The 18,188-nt window shown below is 45.3% G+C and overlaps 1 protein-coding gene across 2 annotated transcripts; it reads right to left on the bottom strand.

The window, feature by feature from the left end:
* Positions 1–87: 87 nt before the first annotated feature.
* LOC119337016 (helicase-like transcription factor CHR28) lies at positions 88–16,244 on the bottom strand. 2 transcript variants are annotated; one of them, XM_037609120.1, is made up of 12 exons: positions 16,010–16,240; positions 14,496–14,924; positions 14,049–14,426; positions 13,766–13,944; positions 12,760–12,831; positions 7,507–7,581; positions 6,441–7,425; positions 5,497–5,627; positions 2,369–2,587; positions 1,229–1,732; positions 935–1,144; positions 88–473 (listed from the first exon to the last, which is right to left on the bottom strand). In XM_037609120.1, exons 2-12 carry the CDS (start codon positions 14,701–14,703, stop codon positions 369–371), a joined length of 3,066 nt encoding a protein of 1,021 aa, XP_037465017.1. In that variant the 5' UTR covers positions 14,704–14,924; positions 16,010–16,240; the 3' UTR covers positions 88–368. The 2 variants fall into 2 exon arrangements, with proteins under 2 accessions (XP_037465017.1, XP_037465016.1); XM_037609119.1 differs by having other exon boundaries at positions 14,049–14,924; positions 16,010–16,244.
* Positions 16,245–18,188: the final 1,944 nt, after the last annotated feature.

Below are 18,188 nucleotides of genomic sequence, written 5' to 3'. Positions count from 1 at the left end.
AACCTCTTGGAGATGCTGTAACACGAGTGGGATGATCCACCTGTCTGTTAATGCACGCGGGAACATTGCAGAAAAGGAAAAAGTAAATGGCCACAGTACAATGAGTCAATGACACACTATACATATGGATCTCTCCTGTCATCACAGGGAACAGAGCACACAAGAATTCTCAGGGACATAAGTACGTTACACTAGACATGCTAGCTAGTTGGCCCTCCGATGTCACATGTAAGATCGATCGGAGAATGACAAAACTGGATCGTCGGCGGGGCAGGGAGAGACATAGGTAGATTGCAAGCAACGTACATGCTGCCACCACTTTGACGATTTCCAAAGCTAGCAACGCAACAAGGGATCATCTCCTCGCATCATATCCTAAACAGATACCTCAGATCATCTACAGTCAGCCGAGTAGCGTGGGCACTGGATTTGTCTTCACCGAAAGCAGAGTTGACCATCGCTCTCTTTTCCTCCTGTTAACAAATGCAGGAATAATGTAAGACAGGCACCATGGAATTATAAGCAATGGTAACTCCATGACAAGGCAATTTCTACATCTGCTTCAAATATTTATGTAATCCTATTTCAAGTTTGCTTGTCCCCATTGTCAAAATAGTTTGTTATTGTAGTAAACCTAAGTAGAGCTGCCTAGCTGGCTTTCCGTGCACTTGGATTTATTGGCGTCCAGCTTAATTTGTTAACCATCATTTCCATAATGTGCCAAACCAGAAATGAATTTCGATCCCCTATCAGACAGTTCTCTCACAAGAAAGATTAGAAAACTAACCTACCATGACGATCACTGACATGATAAAAGGGTATCAGTGATATTCATGTGGTGCATAATTCTCATCCCCCAAATTAACAAATAACAAGCACATGTTCCTTATGTGGATTAGAAGTGCTCATGAACACACATAAGACGGATAATTACCTGCAGAGATAAAATACGATCTTCCACCGTATCTGTAATGGTTAGACGAGAGACAGTGACCGGACGAGTCTGACCAATTCTGTGTGCTCTATCAATTGCCTGGTCCTCAGCATAAGGATTCCACCAAAGATCAAGGAGTATTACATGGCAAGCAGCAACCATGTTCAGACCAAGATTACCCGCTTTCAATGACATAATCATAACTCTAACCTGAAAAAAGAAGACATCCAGCAGCATATTGTCAGATGATTGTCCAGAAGTAGCAAAAGAGACAAGTTGGGTGAGGGGAATGACCTCTGGGTCGGTGTTAAAATCCTTCACGGCTTTATCTCTTGAATTGAGGGACATTGTTCCGTCTAGTCTCCTGTACTGTATAAGATTGCTGTTCAGTGAAAACTCCAGCAAATCCAGCATGCCAGTCCACTGCGAGAAGACAATGGCTTTCACAGGGGATACTCGGTTTGGATTTGATTCAATGGTATCGCTGTCTGTAAGGGCATGCATGTTAATGATAGAATTCAGTATATCGACGGTCGCTTGTATCTTCGAGGAGATGTAACTGCTTTGACTGATAGAAGATAGCTCATCGTCTGCTGATGAACTCGCTATCGCATGAGTACTGGTCTTGCCGGAGATACAAATCTTTAATGTCCCTGATGAAAATACTGATTCAGTACTTAACGTGTTTCTGCAATTAGGGACGGGGCACATGTTTTCATCAGTTGTTATCCGCTCGTATATACACTGATAGCAGAAAATATGACCACACATCGCCACAACAGCATCCTCAGGTGTGTCCTGCAAAAAACATAAGTTACATTATTATTGCAGCCACTACAATAAGATCAAAACGACAAGTACTGTATTCCTTAGAAATATGAATTAGACCAGTTATTACATTGTTGCACACACTGTGCATAAGAAAAGATCATGGCAAAATGGATGCAACCTTACCCAGGTGTCAAGCTGGGCTCAGAATTTTAGCCTGGATACGACTACCATGACGAGCAGGGCCCAATTAGTTTTGCATTATCCCATAAAAAATGTAGGTTTTAACCAGTTCATGTGTTCAGGTACCATTTTTGTTGTGTGGCTCCATGCTATGAGGTCTTATGCCAAGAGCGTGAACAAGAGAGGGAGGCATATCTTAGTGCAAACCATGGTCGAGTCAAACCATGATAACTTCCCAGATAGGCCCCCATCAATGAAGTTTGGATGGACTAGATTCATAGGGGCATGGATCACATAGGTGATAACTTTCTAAAGTAACCCCTCAAATGTTGGGGTAATTGTTTGTCAGGGTTAAATATCGAACGATGCTAACACATAAATCTCATATAAAGATGGCACACGTGAGAGTTTGCACGATTGCACTCAAAAGAAAAGAGAAAACAGATGAACTTCAAAATAGTGAGGAAAGATCTAATCACTTACACGGCATACAGCACAAAGCGCTGATACTTCCAGCCTTGCAAGCAAATCTATTACCCTTTCCTTGGAAAGTTGTTTTGCCATCTCTATAGAACCATCGCCTTTAAATACTGACTGATGCCCCTTCACAAGAAGAGGATGATCACAAGCCTGCCTAAGGCGCAACAACAATAAAAGGATATTGGCATAGTTTTGTTTGACTGTTCCGGCAGCAGCATATTCCTGAAATGGATAGACAGCATGTCAGGAGTCATAAATTTCACTTCCAACATTTCTAGTTTCCATAAGAGATGTCAATGTTAAGCTTCTGTTGATCTAAAGAATGTCCACGCCTCAGAAACTACTGTCCACTTACCTCCCTAGATGTAAAATAATGGTATAGGAATACCAATAAAGAATTCCACAAACAAAATTTCAAAGGAAAGTGGTAGGAAAACAAGCTGGGAGGAAAATCTGATTAATTAAAGCTAGACATGTTCGCTGTCGAACCCACCCGCATCAAACTGCAGTTTGGGTCACGGGTGATGTCAGGTTTAAACCACTGAACCTGTTTCCATCACAATTCCAACTCAAAAGCTGAGTTCCAGCCAAGCTTATTTCCCTCGACGGAGATGCGCCGACAGACAGTGTGGCATTGAAAGGGTGCTATGAAGGAAGTTGGCTGAAGAGAGCACAACAAGAGAGGGAGAGGTAGGGGAGGGCGGCAACCACTACAGGGATGGGGAGAAAATTTGAGACAGGGGGGCACGGAGTACCCTTTTGTATTGTGATGGCAGAAAACCCCTTATAGTACATGGAAAATACAAAGGGGTACATGACTAAATATATATAACTCTTAACACACACACACCCTCAAACCCCTGGTGGATCAACAACACTGAGTCCGGAGTGATGGAAGCCGTGTTGTGCTCTAGTCTGGGCCTTCATAAAGAAATCCACCAACTGACCCGGAAGGCACATGCTAAAGAGCATTAACCTGATCATGCACACCAGCTTGCACAAAAGAAGCATCAACCCCAATATGCTTGGTGAGCTCATGCTTCACAGGGTGACGTGCAATACTAATAGCACCTGTACTGACAATAGCAGAGTAGGTGTAGTGACAGAACACCAAACTCCTGAAGTAACCACCGTAACCAAGGCACCTCTACCATCAAAAGAGCCATAGCTCGAAACTCAGCCTTTGCGCTCGAATGGAAACTGCAGTCTGTTTCTTCGTCTTCCAAGCAATGAGAGAACCACCTAGAAAAACACAGCAAAAAGTGAACGGCGATCCGAGGGATGACTAGCCCACACAGCATCCGAATAGACCTGAAGCTGTAATGAACTGGAGAGTGGAAAGCACAGACGGTGAGAGATGGAGCCACGAAGATATCGTTGAACACGAAGAAGGTTGACTATATTGAACTAGAGTGGGAGCAGAGACAAACTGACTCAAAATATAGACAGGATAGGAGCCTAGGAGGTGCCCGGACGAGTGACAGCTGGATAGACAAGGCTCCCAACAAGACGACGATATTGTGTCGGATCACATAAAGGGGGCACTGAAACTAGTGATCAGACGTGGACGGCCGGGTCGTGAGATCGCTAGTTGGTGACCTTTTCTATCGGCTAGTTGAGCGATAAGTGGATCAGGCAGTTGTGAGCTTGACCGTGTGTCATGCTTGTGCTATTTAAAGCTTTGTAATCGGTTCAGCTAAGTGGCATGAGAAATAGAGAAGAGAAGAAAACGCTCCAGCTAAGAGGCGTCAGCCGAGCACCAAAAAATTCCTCTGTGTGTGTGTTCTTCTGTCCAACATTTGGCCCCAAAGCCTCGTGTGTCGAGGTCCAATCCTTCATCGTCGTCGAGTTGCGTCATGACCAAAGGAGAAGGACATGCTACCCAGTAGGTCATGCCACCGGCGGCAAGGAGGTGATTGTCATGGCATGGAGGCCATTGCCATAAGGAGTTCATCATCCACATCGGAGTCGTCGACACGGTGTGTCGCCAGCAACGAAGATGCGGCGAAGGTGTAGGAGGTGCACCTCTCATTGAAGCCAACGGCGATGACAATCGGTGTGACAAGATGTCAATTGCGGTCCTTGATGTGCTGCACCAACGGGATCGACGACAAAAGGACAAAAGGCTTCACGAGAGGAATAAATAATAAGATTAGGGAGGTGATTGTTTGAACTAATCTTGTTATTAGTGTTAAGCGTATAGGATTAGATAATGTTTAATTTGTAGTCGTAACACTAGAAGCTGCGGCTATGTGCGTATGTTGGGATGTGGCCATGTGTACGCATGCAAAGTAGTAGTGTTAATTAGTTGCATGCGTTGTTAGTTAGTAGAAGTGGTGCACGTGTGCTTGCATGGATAAGGCTAGTTGTTAGATAGGCTCAAGTGTGAAACTAGTGATCAGACGTTGTCTCCAGGTTGTGAGGAGATGGCCGAGTTGTGAGATCGCTAGTTGGTGGCTTTTTCTATCGGCTAGTTGAGCAATTAGTGAATCAGGCAGTTGTTAGATTGACCATGTGTCATGTGTGCGCTATTTAAAGCTTTGTAATCGGTTCAGCTAAGTGGCATGAGAAATAGAGAAGAGAAGAAAACGCTCCGGCTAAGAAGCGTCAGCCGAGCACCAAAAATTCATGCGTCGTAAGAAAATACTGCCGAATCTTTCGGCGTGTGTTCTTCTGTCCACCACCCATGTGCTAATTTCCTGCACAAAGCCAACAATCACCACAGAGCCAAAACGCTCAACCCCCGCTATCCGTATCAACATGTCCCCATCCCCATATCGGTGCTTCATAATTGAAGAATAGGAGCAAGTGAAGCAGCTAACCCGTTAAAAGATGCAAACTATCGAAACCACACTGCCAAAACCATGTACTTGCGGGCTGGGCTGGGCTCTCATCCCAAACCACCTAAAACCGCATGCACACACCCTACACTAAGCAATGAGCCAATGATTGCAAGCAACTCTAAATAGGACTCTAGATCACGACAACGATCTTCTACCTACATATGACACTTGAAAGTGGAGACAGGCACATGCCACCAGTTTAGCGATCAAATAGTACAAAATTATAATATAACAAGGCCATCGACAAAGTATGGGGAAAGGTAAGATAAACATGAAGTTTTAACCAACCTTGAACTGTTGCCGAGAACGTTCTTCCAGTGTCAAATAAAAAGCTCGCTCCTCCTTTGTGAAATCCACCTTTTGCAACTTAATTGTCTTTGGAGGTAAGTTTATGATCGGTTCTCCATTTATCGTAGTTTCTACATATAAAAAACAGCAATATGAGATCAGCAGAGGTAGCAAATGGAAAAGAGTCATGTCAATATGTGTTTAGAGATCTCACAACAAAATTATACAATGCGAAACCCTATGGAAGTTCTTTCTATGAAAAGAAAAGAGAAAGGAGGTGCGGGATACTGAACACAAGTGGCTAGCAGTATTAAGACAGGTGCCCTAGCGTTTTCAAACAAGAAATCAAATAACCTACTATCTTCTCTGACATGTAACTCAAAGTACTGAACACAAGTGGCTAGGAATATTAATACAGGTGCCCTGGCGTTCTCAAACACGAAATCAATAACCTACTATCTTCTCTGACATGTAACTCAAAGCTTCTGTTCTTCCAACTGTTTGCACGGTAATACCTATAACTGATTAGAAAGTCATGGAACTAGAGAATGCCTACCCCCAAAAAATGGTGTAATCACATGCAGATTTAAACTTGGATATAATTCATCAAGTTTCCATAACTAATAAAAAGTACTAAGCGGCGTGGTTGGAATTGTATTAGTTTGCAATGAATATCCAAAGATCATATATACGTGGGTACTCAGGCTCCACCATGCCGTATGTATTCCCTCCCTTGGTACATGAATATTGGAACTATCACTATTAAAAAAACAGCCAGTTAATCAGTTAACTGGCCGATTATTCCTTCCTCAGAGGGTCACCGAGTAGCTGATTAACTGATTATCAGCCAATTTGCCTATTAATCCTCCACTCGCCAGACAACCAGGCAGTTACCAGTTAACGATTTCTTAGATAGGTGCAGTAAATACACATTTTTCTCTCACCTTTTGTGCGACGCAGGAGAACTATCCTCAACACAGTTTGTAGTTTCTTATACCCATGGACTGCATTTCTAGCAATTGGGTGCTTTATCATTGTACAAAATGAGCTATATGTAGAATATGGGTCATATTTCAAGAAACGGAAATAGCTGTAGAGCTCATCGATTGAATTTTGTATAGGTGTTCCTGATAAGCACCATCTCCTTTTTGCTCTTAGTCCACAACAGCCTTTAGCCACTTGAGTTCGGAAATTTTTTATCGTCTGAGCTTCATCAAGAACCACCCGAAACCACCGTACCCGGGCAACTGGGCCACTGTCAAGGTCAATATCTGAATCCTTAAGTTTCTTCTTCCTTTTCTTAGATTTGCTTGGTGGTTTTCTTTTATTACCAACAGAAGATTCTTCCCCATTCTTTTGATCTTGGTCATCATCAGCATTCTGTTTAGGCACTTCATTCGCCACAATTGTGTATGTCGTGACAACGACATCATATTTTGCCAGCTCACTTGGATCTTTGGTCCTTGCACCACCATGGTAGACTAAAACAGATAACCTAGCACTTTGACTAACCTTGTCATTCAATTCATTAGCCCACTGCTTAAGAACACTAGCAGGGCATACTACTAAAGTACCTGCAGCTGGCCTCATCATGGATCGCATGGTTGATGATGCAGATGATGTGCCTGTTTTAGTCTTCTTGCGTTCAACTTTGCTTTCAACAATTCTATTTGGAACAATATCCATATGACTACTAGATGGTTTAACATCACTAGTACTAGCTGCTGTTGATAAACTAGCGTCTAAATCCTTCTTGGGTCCATCGTTCACAGACTGTTTCGCCTTATCAACAACAGTCACTGCCTCATCGTCTTCATCAAGGTTTAGCGCTTCAGATTTCAAAGGATCTGAATCAGCACACATGAACTTAGACTGCTGACTCTTCTGTTTTAGTATAAGGGCAATTGTAGACACAGTCTTCCCAAGACCCTGTAACAATAAACTACTTATCATTAAGAAGAATTTAACAAGAAGTGAGTAGTTTTTGAAAGGTTGGAAATCACAAATAACCTGATCATCTGCAAGAATTCCTCCTGCACAATGTGAACTATTCTCCTTCGAAACCATCCAAGCTAATGCCATTTTCTTTCAAAGAGAAAAAGTACGCAAGGAACATGATATTCAGAATACAAGAAACTAATAAATAATTGATATTCAGAACGTGATACATATATACACAGAAATATGTTACTACACCCCATGGGTTATACCCTAAAAAGCACAGACACGGCAAAAACAGCCATAGTGGCGTCCTAGTACGGGGGTGCACGGCAATACACACGGATACGACGGGATACGCATATTCGAATAAAAGAGGTGGGAGAGTGACGGGACAGTGTCAGATAGCAGATATGTACAGCTTGATAACGGATAGCACTGCCCATAAATCCAGCGCTGAGGTTTTGTGATCCGAAACAGAATCCAAATTTTATATTGGATCCAACAGTATGCAAAGAACTCCGCCTATGTTGTCTCAACATAGCCGGTCCCAAGCCCGGGTAAAGGAGGAGGGTTGTGATAGGCTTGGCGAGCCAACGTAAAAACTCAGCCACTCTTATGGAGATGAAACCCAAAAGATTTTCGTTGGGGCGTAACCCTCTCAGCGACGCGCCACATCGGAACCCGGGTGTGGTGGTAAATGGACAAGGGCTGGGCCGTCACCCCCCAAGTGGCGCGCCGTATCTTGATCCGGATACGGTGGCAAGTGAGCGAGGATCGGGTCGTCGCATCCTTAGTGGCGCGCTACATCGGCGCCCGGATGTAGTGGAAAATGAGCAAGGGTCTTCGCATTTGACTCGACGAGTGCGAAGGGTAAGGAAGCTAGCCGAGCCTAGGAGGATTCGCTTAGGTAGCTGGAACGTAGGGTCTCTGACAGGGAAGCTTCGGGAGCTAGTTGATGCAGCAGTGAGGAGAGGTGTTGATATCCTTTGCGTCCAAGAAACCGAATGGAGAGGGCAGAAGGCGAAGGAGGTGGAGGATACCGGCTTCAAGCTGTGGTACACGGGGACGGCTGCAAACAGAAATGGCGTAGGCATCTTGATCAACAAGAGCCTCAAGTATGGAGTGGTAGACGTCAGGAGACGTGGGGACCGGATTATCCTGGTCAAGCTGGTAGTTGAGGACTTGGTTCTCAATGTTATCAGCGCGTATGCCCCGCAAGTAGGCCACAATGAGAACACCAAGAGGGAGTTCTGGGAAGGCTTGGAAGACATGGTTAGGAGTGTACCGATTGGTGAGAAGCTCTTCATAGGAGGAGACCTCAATGGCCACGTGGGTGCATCTAACACAGGTTTTGAAGGGGCGCATGGGGGCTTTGGCTATGGCATCAGGAATCAAGAAGGAGAAGATGTCTTAAGCTTTGCTCTAGCCTGCAACATGATTGTAGCTAACACCCTATTTAGAAAGAGAGAATCACATCTGGTGACTTTTAGTAGTGGCTAACACTCTAGCCAGATTGATTTCATCCTCTCGAGAAGAGAAGATAGGCGTGCGTGCCTAGACTGTAAGGTGATACCTGGGGAGAGTGTTGTACCCCAGCATAAGCTGGTGGTTGCTGACTTCCGCTTTCGGATTCGTGTCCAGCGGGATAAGCGTGCCAAGGTCGCTAGAACGAAGTGATGGAAGCTCAAGGGGGAGGTAGCTCAGGTGTTCAAGGAGAGGGTAATTAAGGAGGGCCCTTGGGAAGAAGGAGGGGATGCGGACAATGTGTGGATGAAGATGGCGACTTGCATTCGTAAGGTGGCCTCGGAGGAGTTTGGAGTGTCCAGGGGAAGGAGAAGCGAAGATAAGGATACCTGGTGGTGGAATGATGATGTCCAGAAGGCGATTAAAGAGAAGAAAGATTGCTTCAGACGCCTATACCTGGATAGGAGTGCAAACAACATAGAGAAGTACAAGATGGCGAAGAAGGCCGCAAAGCGAGCTGTTGGTGAAGCAAGGGGTCGGGCATATGAGGACCTCTACCAATGGTTAGGCACAAAGGAAGGTGAAAGGGACATCTATAAGATGGCTAAGATCCGGGAGAGGAAGACGAGGGATATTAGCCAAGTCAAATGCATCAAGGACGGAGCAGGCCAACTCTTGGTGAAGGACAAAGAGATTAAGCATAGATGGCGGGAGTACTTCGACAAGTTGTTCAATGGGGAGAATGAGAGTTCTACCATTGAACTGGACGACTCCTTTGATGAGACCAGCATGCGTTTTGTGTGGCGCATCCAGGAGTCTGAGGTGAAGGAGGCTTTAAAAAGGATGAAAGAAGGCAAGGCGATGGGCCCTGATTGTATCCCCATTAAGGATGGCAATTTTACCCATGGGTATGGGTACCCGCGGATACCGTACCCACATGGGCAGGGTATAGGCACAATTTTATACCCATGGGTAGTACCCATACCCTACCCATTAAGTCATGGGTAGGGCACGGGTATAGCCTTTTACCCATGGATATACCCATACCCTACCCGTTTATACTGACAGGTGAAACTTACCCATAATTCACAAGAGTACGTGTGTTAAATTTGGTTTGTGAGCTTGTGAACCTATGTTAAAGTTGTCATCAATTGTCAATTTTAGTTGAGCGGGTACTCTCTATCTGTTAGAGTTGAGATCAATGTTTTTTGTGAAATGTGCTATAGATTAATGTAAAATTGCAAATAACTTGTGTACTGCTTGATCTACCCAATGGGTATGGAAACCCATCGGGTATAGGTACGGGTAAAGTTTCATACCCGTGGGTACGGGTATGGGTATAATTTCGTACCCATTGACTACACGGGTATGGGTATGGTAATGCTCTATCCGCCCCATACCCTACCCATTGCCATCCTTAATCCCCATTGAGGTGTGGAAAGGTCTCGGGGACATAGCGATAGTATGGCTAACCAAGCTTTTCAACCTCATTTTTCGGGCAAACAAGATGCCAGAAGAATGGAGACGGAGTATATTAGTACCAATCTTCAAGAACAAGGGGGATGTTCAGAGTTGTACTAATTACCGTGGAATTAAGCTGATGAGCCATACAATGAAGCTATGGGAGAGAGTCATTGAGCACCGCTTAAGAAGAATGACAAGCGTGACCAAAAATCAGTTTGGTTTCATGCCTGGGAGGTCGACCATGGAAGCCATTTTCTTGGTACGACAACTTATGGAGAGATATAGGGAGCAAAAGAAGGACTTGCATATGGTGTTCATTGACTTGGAGAAGGCCTATGATAAGATACCGCGGAATGTCATGTGGTGGGCCTTGGAGAAACACAAAGTCCCAGCAAAGTACATTACCCTCATCAAGGACATGTACAATAATGTTGTGACAAGTATTCGAACAAGTGATGTCGACACTGATGACTTCCCGATTAAGATAGGACTGCATCAGGGGTCAGCTTTGAGCCCTTACCTTTTTGCATTGGTGATGGATGAGGTCACAAGGGGTATACAAGGAGATATCCCATGGTGTATGCTCTTTGCGGATGATGTGGTGCTAGTTGACGATAGTCGGACGGGGGTAAATAGGAAGTTAGAGTTATGGAGACAAACCTTGGAATCGAAAGGGTTTAGGCTTAGTAGAACTAAAACCGAGTACATGATGTGCGGTTTCAGTACTACTAGGTGTGAGGAGGAGGAGGTTAGCCTTGATGGCCAGGTGGTACCTCGAAAGGACACCTTTCAGTATTTGGGGTCAATGTTGCAGGAGGATGGGGGTATTGATGAAGATGTGAACCATCGAATCAAAGCCGGATGGATGAAGTGGCGCCAAGCTTCTGGCATTCTCTGTGACGAGAGTGCCACAAAAGCTAAAAGGCAAGTTCTACAGGACGGCGGTTCAACCCGCAATGTTGTATGGCGCGGAGTGCTGGCCGACTAAAAGGCGACATGTTCAACAGTTAGGTGTGGCGGAGATGCGTATGTTGAGATGGATGTGTGGCCACACGAGGAAGGATCGAGTCCGGAATGATGATATACGAGATAGAGTTGGGGTAGCACCAACTGAGGAGAAGCTTGTCCAACATCGTTTGAGATGGTTTGGGCATATTCAGCGCAGGCCTCCAGAAGCTCCAGTGCATAGCGAACGGCTAAAGCGTGCGGAGAATGTCAAGAGAGGGCGGGGTCGACCGAATTTGACATGGGACGAGTCCGTTAAGAGAGACCTGAAGGATTGGAGTATCGACAAAGAGCTAGCTATGGACAGGGGTGCGTGGAAGCTTGCTATCCATGTGCCAGAGCCATGAGTTGGTTGCGAGATCTTATGGGTTTCACTTCTAGCCTACCCCAACTTGTTTGGGACTAAAGGCTTTGTTGTTGTTGTTGTTGTTGTATCCAACAGTATGCAAAGACAGGTGGACAGAAAGATCCCGTTGAGCAAGAGAACTCACGGATCACTATTCCCCTTGAGTGAGTATATATACTATCCATCTGATTATTGAGCAAGAGAACTCACGGATCATCTCTTTCTTTTTGCAGCAATACAATAGAATGATGCATGTAATTCAGAGAATGGAGAATTTAGGTATGGTTATTGAGTTGTGCGGCAGAATAATTTGAAGATTCGACGGGGACTATACGAAAGAACACATGGTGCTCGTGATGGAGTAAGAACCAGGTGTTGCGTGCCATGCAGCCAGCCAGGCAACAACAGTACTTGTGGACATGCCTCTGGATCAAAGATGGCGTAGACATGAATTAGACCATCTCTAGTTTAGTTGTGGCGTCAGTTATATTTTCTATTCACGCCAAACTTCTATGGCACCATATAAACTTGTGTTTCTTTTCATTATCCAACTTGTATTCAGGAGTTCTACCAATAAACACAGGCTCAATCAAAACATCAGGATATTGTGAGATCAATGGTGGATGCTATGGGGGTAACTACATCCTTATATATACTCGCCGTATCCCCGTACGGCTGTTTTTGGAAAATGTTGTATCTCGTGTCACTGTATGCATATCATCATGTCCATGTCCCTGTATTTGTGCTTTTTTTAGGTTATACTACCCCTAAATCTGGCATAATTCATGCTTGCGGAATTGCTATTTCATCTTCTTCATTTCACACCTTACTAGTCAATAGTACAGTGCTGACGACATGCCCTATAACAGGGATAATGCATCCTAAATTCGACTACCACTTATCATTAGTTCATTTTCAATTGGACTGGGTCATCATGGAGAGTACAGTGCATCAGCGTGGAGACATAAATATGTGAATCTCACAGTGTGACCTCACGGCACTCCAGAAGTAAAAAATCCGCACTCATATAAAGAATAGTGTACCTGGTGCTTAAGCAGAGATACTGATAAGACACCCTCATCGAGATCATCTTCCCTTTTATCCAGACTAATGTTCTGCATAACAGAATAATAAAAGCAAGTTACTCAAAGCATAGAATCAAATGTAAGAGTAATAGCCAAATAAATAACCTGGATTGCTAAAACATACTATTTCCATGGGCTGGTAAACAAGAACATGCAGATGTATATTCTCATTGATAAGTCAAAACTAGCACTTGCATTTATAATGCAACAAAATTATTTTAAAAAAGATTTGAAGCTCTGCAAATGCAATGGTAATGTATTTATTATTCTGACTTACTTACTTACTAAGCCTTTTATCCCAAACAAGTTGGGGTAGGCTAGATATGAAACCCTTTCACGAGGACTTCCCAGGAGGTCACCCATCCTAGTACTACTCTCGCCTAAATGGGTTTCATACCCAAAAGACCGGCTAGTTTTTACGTTGGCTCGCCAAGCCTATCACAACCCTTAGATATGAAACCCTTTCACGAGGACTTCCCAGGAGGTCACCCATCCTAGTACTACTCTCGCTCAAATGGGTTTCATACCTATGGGACTGGCTAGTTTTTACGTTGGCTCGCCAAGCCTATCACAACCCTCCTCCTTTACCCGGGCTTGGGACCGGCTATACCTAGAAGACAGACTACCATAAGAAATATGCAGCACATAAGTTTGGTATTTATGCAGTAAAATGATTAACACGGCAAATTCATATAGGTAGAACCTGTATTTTTCTTCAGAAAGATACTTTAAAAGACAATGGCACATGTTAAAGCAGCATGTCGTTACAGAGTATGATTTTGAGTTCTGATAGGGATTATCAGCTGTCTTTTAATCCATCAAGCCAAGTCAGCAATGCAATTCACGGAACTTATCAAAGAAGAATAAGTCTATCATAGATAATTGCCTCTGGACAAAACGTCACATGATTAGCTGGGCATGAACATGAATGTTGTTTATGTCTCAACGGACCAAAGATGCATACCTGAAGAGCCTCTTGATATACCGCGCTCTCGTCAGGATCCATAAACCTATTTTCTAGGTTTGGACGAGCTTGCATGTCATTAACATTAGCAAGTTCATTGTTACTGGCAGAGTTATGGCCTCCAAAAGATGCAGGCAGCATCCTATGTGAACTAGGACTATCATATACATAGACATCATCTGGCAATATTAAAGAGGGAAAAACATTAGTACTTGTATTGAAATCCTGCAACCATTTCCAATGTATGATTCAATTAGACTAATTTGAGACTAGCTACACAAACCATCGTCATTTTCCATGGTATCCTTCTGGGCATTACTCACAGAGTAGCTTCGGATTGAGAACCTTGAAGATGAAGGCTGCCCAGTGCAATTGCCATCATTTGTTCCCATACTATTATCATCCAACCTTTGTGAATTTCCACTGGTAAAATGTGATGGGAGTTTACGGCTCTCACTTGCAACACTTGGATGTGTAGATTTTGACGTGCTTCCACTGGAAAAAGATGAAGGAAGAATCCTCTTGTTATTGCCATTTGCATCCACTGCCAAACCATTGCGCTCCCTCACTGTGATATCAAGTCTACTCGACGAGAGAGAGGCCCTTCCAGAATCGTGTCTTGGCCCCGAATTTGAATGTGGATAAGTTCTGTCCTCCGAACCTAGTGTATAACGGGCTTTCTCAATATCAATACCATTTGCGAAGGAAGGTGGCAGAGTTCTGTACTGACCATTATCATTTATATTAGACCTGGAAGAAGAGGGAGTGCTCCTCAACAAATCTTCATCCTGAAAGCAGACTGATTGACCTCCGCCATTCTCGCCAGATGTGACATTTGTAGAAGTTGGATCGTCAGAGTCAGAATCAAAATCATCACCACTATCCGATATCAAGTCAATAACATTATCATTATCGTTATTCATACTGCCGGCAAGCATGTGCACCGCGTCTGCGTTTTCAGGACTCAATTGTGGTTAGCATTCAAACCATGCACGCATGAACAAGGTCAGATGGCAGAGTGTTAACCTATCTTTCAGCCTCCAGACTGAAAGCAAAACCCACTTTGAAATTTATGCAGATGATTGGCAAGCTAGACAGATAAAGCACACCACACGATTCCTGGTAGCACTAGCAGTTAATCGAGTTATCCGCAACTGGCCTGCAAGCGGATCACATAAAATTGCAGCTGAGTAGATATCAAGTTATGGTGCACAGAACAGGAATAACAGCATTAAAATATCATTGTTCCAAATATTGGCCAGTTAATCGGCATCTCGGTCAGTTAATCGCTACTCAGTGGGTCACCGAATATCCAATTAGTTGATTTATCGGCCGTTTAACTGATTTATCGACCGATTAACTGGAAAATGCCATCTGAAGTCTTTCCTGTCCTGTAATAATGGTTTCGATACCTCCCTAGACTAGCCTTTAGAGGGGTTATTTTAGTTCCATCGTGGTAGTTTGGTGCCACGGCGCGCAGCCAGCCTGTTTGCTGTTCCATTTTTTCGATTCCTGAACTGTGTTTGTAAAACTTTTGGTTTCATGCTCTGCAATGGAACCAGGGAGGCCCTTGTGGCTCCCTGATGCTCTAAAGTTTAACAGGAAAATTCGCCTATTTATCACTACTCGGCACCCAACCGATATGGTACCGGTTACCAATATCTTGAACATTGGAAATATTGAGGAATTATTTTGTGAGAACCCCTCCTACAAGTCATATGCATGCTTTATCGTCCTGCGAGTGGTCAGATGGAATTCTTCAGCATTAACACACAGGAAGAAAACGATACGGAAAAGATATCAAAATTATTATAATTTTATTAAAAAAAAGTGGCAACACATCAATTGGAAATTATAGTAACCTAAGCCCGGAACAGATCAGTTCGCTGGAGAGACTTTCCAGATCAGTTCAGCTCTAAAAATGGACCAATCAGACCCTACGCGCACGCTGATGATAGATGAGGGTTAGGTCTACGCTGAGGACTGGACTAGATTGAAGATGTCATTTCAATACCAGAAAGTAGAAAGGACTTTGCACGAACGCACAACCGGACCAAGTTCTGCGGTAGGGAACCCATGCTTGACGGGATCAACCAATCCCCCGATCCAAGACCGCCAAGATGACCCGGCCCGGAAAACCCCATCCGGGGAGAACCGAACAGCAACCTCGAGTTCACCCAAACAAAAAGCAACCCCGAGGCGGGGAGAAAGGCACTGCACGGAACCCCCAGCAGCAACACGCACCTCTCGGGAACAGGCGAAAATCCGCGAGATCAGCCCTCGCGGCGCTCAACTCGGCGGCAGAGGAGGAACAGGCCGGCCGTTGGATACCGTGCCGGACTGGGCGGCGGCGGGATCAGGTCTGGGCAGGGGAGGTCGCCGCGCAGTTCACTGGGAGGGGGAGGGGGGGCCGCACGGACAGGTGGAGGAGCAGCCTCGTGGAGGCGGAGGAAGGAAGCTTTTGGTCGAGACGTGTCGCGGATCCTATTTCCCCAATCTTTTGCGTGTGTTTGGTCGTAACTCTAGCCTGCATCATATGTAGTATATAGTTTTTTTAATATTGAAAAACAGTAAAACGGGGCGAGCTACGTCCCTCCACAGCGTTTTGATCTCATCAACCGCTGAATTCTGCATACTAACGTACCAGATCACTCAACATCCTGCAGTGAAATGCATGAGCCTTTTTATCTCGCCAGCCCTGTCATAACTGGCCCACGTCTATGGGCTGCTGCTCCGGTGACCGACTTGGACGTCCTCATATTAATCGGGCCGAGGAACCGTCAACGGGCCCCTGTTTTCTCTCCTATGTACGAATTGGGTGTTAATCAGCTGTGGGCTTCTTGTATGTGGTTGTCTCATGGATCAGGTCGCCCCACACGATGGGCATGGTAGGTTACTGGCGACAACGGCGGCAGGCGATGTGGAGCTGGTGGAGGTGCGGCACCACCAACGACATGGGGGTACGAAGAAAGAGGAGGAGGACCACTTGATCCAATCGTTGCTACCACACCCCGCCCATCCGTCTAACGTTGTTGTTTAGGAGGAGATGAGGGGTTGAAGAAGACATGTGATCCAATCCAGGTGTCCACCGCTGCACCCTCTGGCTGCAACATCTACAATCTCCCAGCGTCCGCGTCTGCTGTTATGGTAAGATTTCGTTATGAATTGTTGCTAGAATTTGTGCATGGTGCAATTATTTGTTCTGCTCCAATTAACACTCAGACCTTAGTCTGCGCTGCGAACGTTTCGCTGCCAACTCTGGATGCAACCACTCAGCTTCAAATTAATGGTCTACCAAATTGTTTTGGATATGTCTAAGAAAAGCAAGCAAACGACAGGAGCAATGGTGCCATGTAGCTTGGCGGTATATATATATATATGTTGTTTGTCATAAGAAAAATGCAGTCTACAATGATTACAAATAAATATATGTGTATACACTGCTTCCCTGGAGACCTTGTTTTTATTTTTCTCTTCTTTTTGTTTACATGGGCTGTTTCTGTTATTGCTTCTTCAGTCGTTTGGTTATGAGCTCTCTTGAGCATTGGTGTGGCTGCTAGCGAGCATTCCTGGTGCTTCACGCCTCGGTTCATTTGTTCGTGAGCCGTGTAAGGTCTATGTTAGCTAGGCATTCAATCTTTTTTTGCTAGTCGGTAAGGACTGATGACGGTTCTTTTTTTATTTTATTTTAGTAAATATTGTATATCTGGTGCAGGCCCGTCGACGAGGGGAGCGAGGTGAGTGACCGCACATGGCCCCCGAAATCGTGGGGCTCCCATCGAGAGAAAAACCCTCTGTAGGATGTCTCCTTTCCGCTGAAAGATCGCTATATAAATCAGGAAAGAAAACTAACGTAAGTTCTTTTAGCTATATAAGAAAACTAACGTGGTGTCTTTGATGCATACGGGGGGTCTGGGCTGCTAGTGCTAGAGGCCTAAGAGTATCTCCAACAGATGCCCAATATTAGCGACGCGCCCAAAAAATCGCAAGTTTAGCGCGCGCGGAGTTGAAAGTACCACTCCAGCGGACGCTACATAATAGAGCATGCTGTAAAAAGCGTTCAGCGCGCCGGACGAAACTGGATCACAAGCCGTATATTTAGCGCTCGAGCTCCAGCGCGCTGAACTTTTCACGCACGTGGAAAGTGCCCCGTGCACCCGCAGTCGCCGTTGGCCTTCTCGCATGCGCGCGCCAGCTCGTCAGCCGGCCACGGGCAGGGCGGACCGCGGCCACGGCCACAGCGGCGGCAGGGCGGGGAGGAGCGCAGGCGCGGCCAAGGCCATGACGGCGGCAGGCCGGGAGGAGCGCAGGCGCGAACCCGGCCACGACAGCGGCGGGGCATGGCGCGGGCCCCGGCCACGGCCACGAGCGGCACCGCGCGGGCGCGGCCACGGCCACGGCCACGGCGCTGGCGGGGCGGGGA

Source organism: Triticum dicoccoides, chromosome 7B (assembly GCF_002162155.2).
Source record: "Triticum dicoccoides isolate Atlit2015 ecotype Zavitan chromosome 7B, WEW_v2.0, whole genome shotgun sequence".
In the NCBI taxonomy this organism is placed as follows: domain Eukaryota; kingdom Viridiplantae; phylum Streptophyta; class Magnoliopsida; order Poales; family Poaceae; genus Triticum; species Triticum dicoccoides.
The sequence above is the reverse complement of the archived record's forward strand: the minus strand, read 5'-3'. Positions and strand labels throughout refer to the sequence as shown.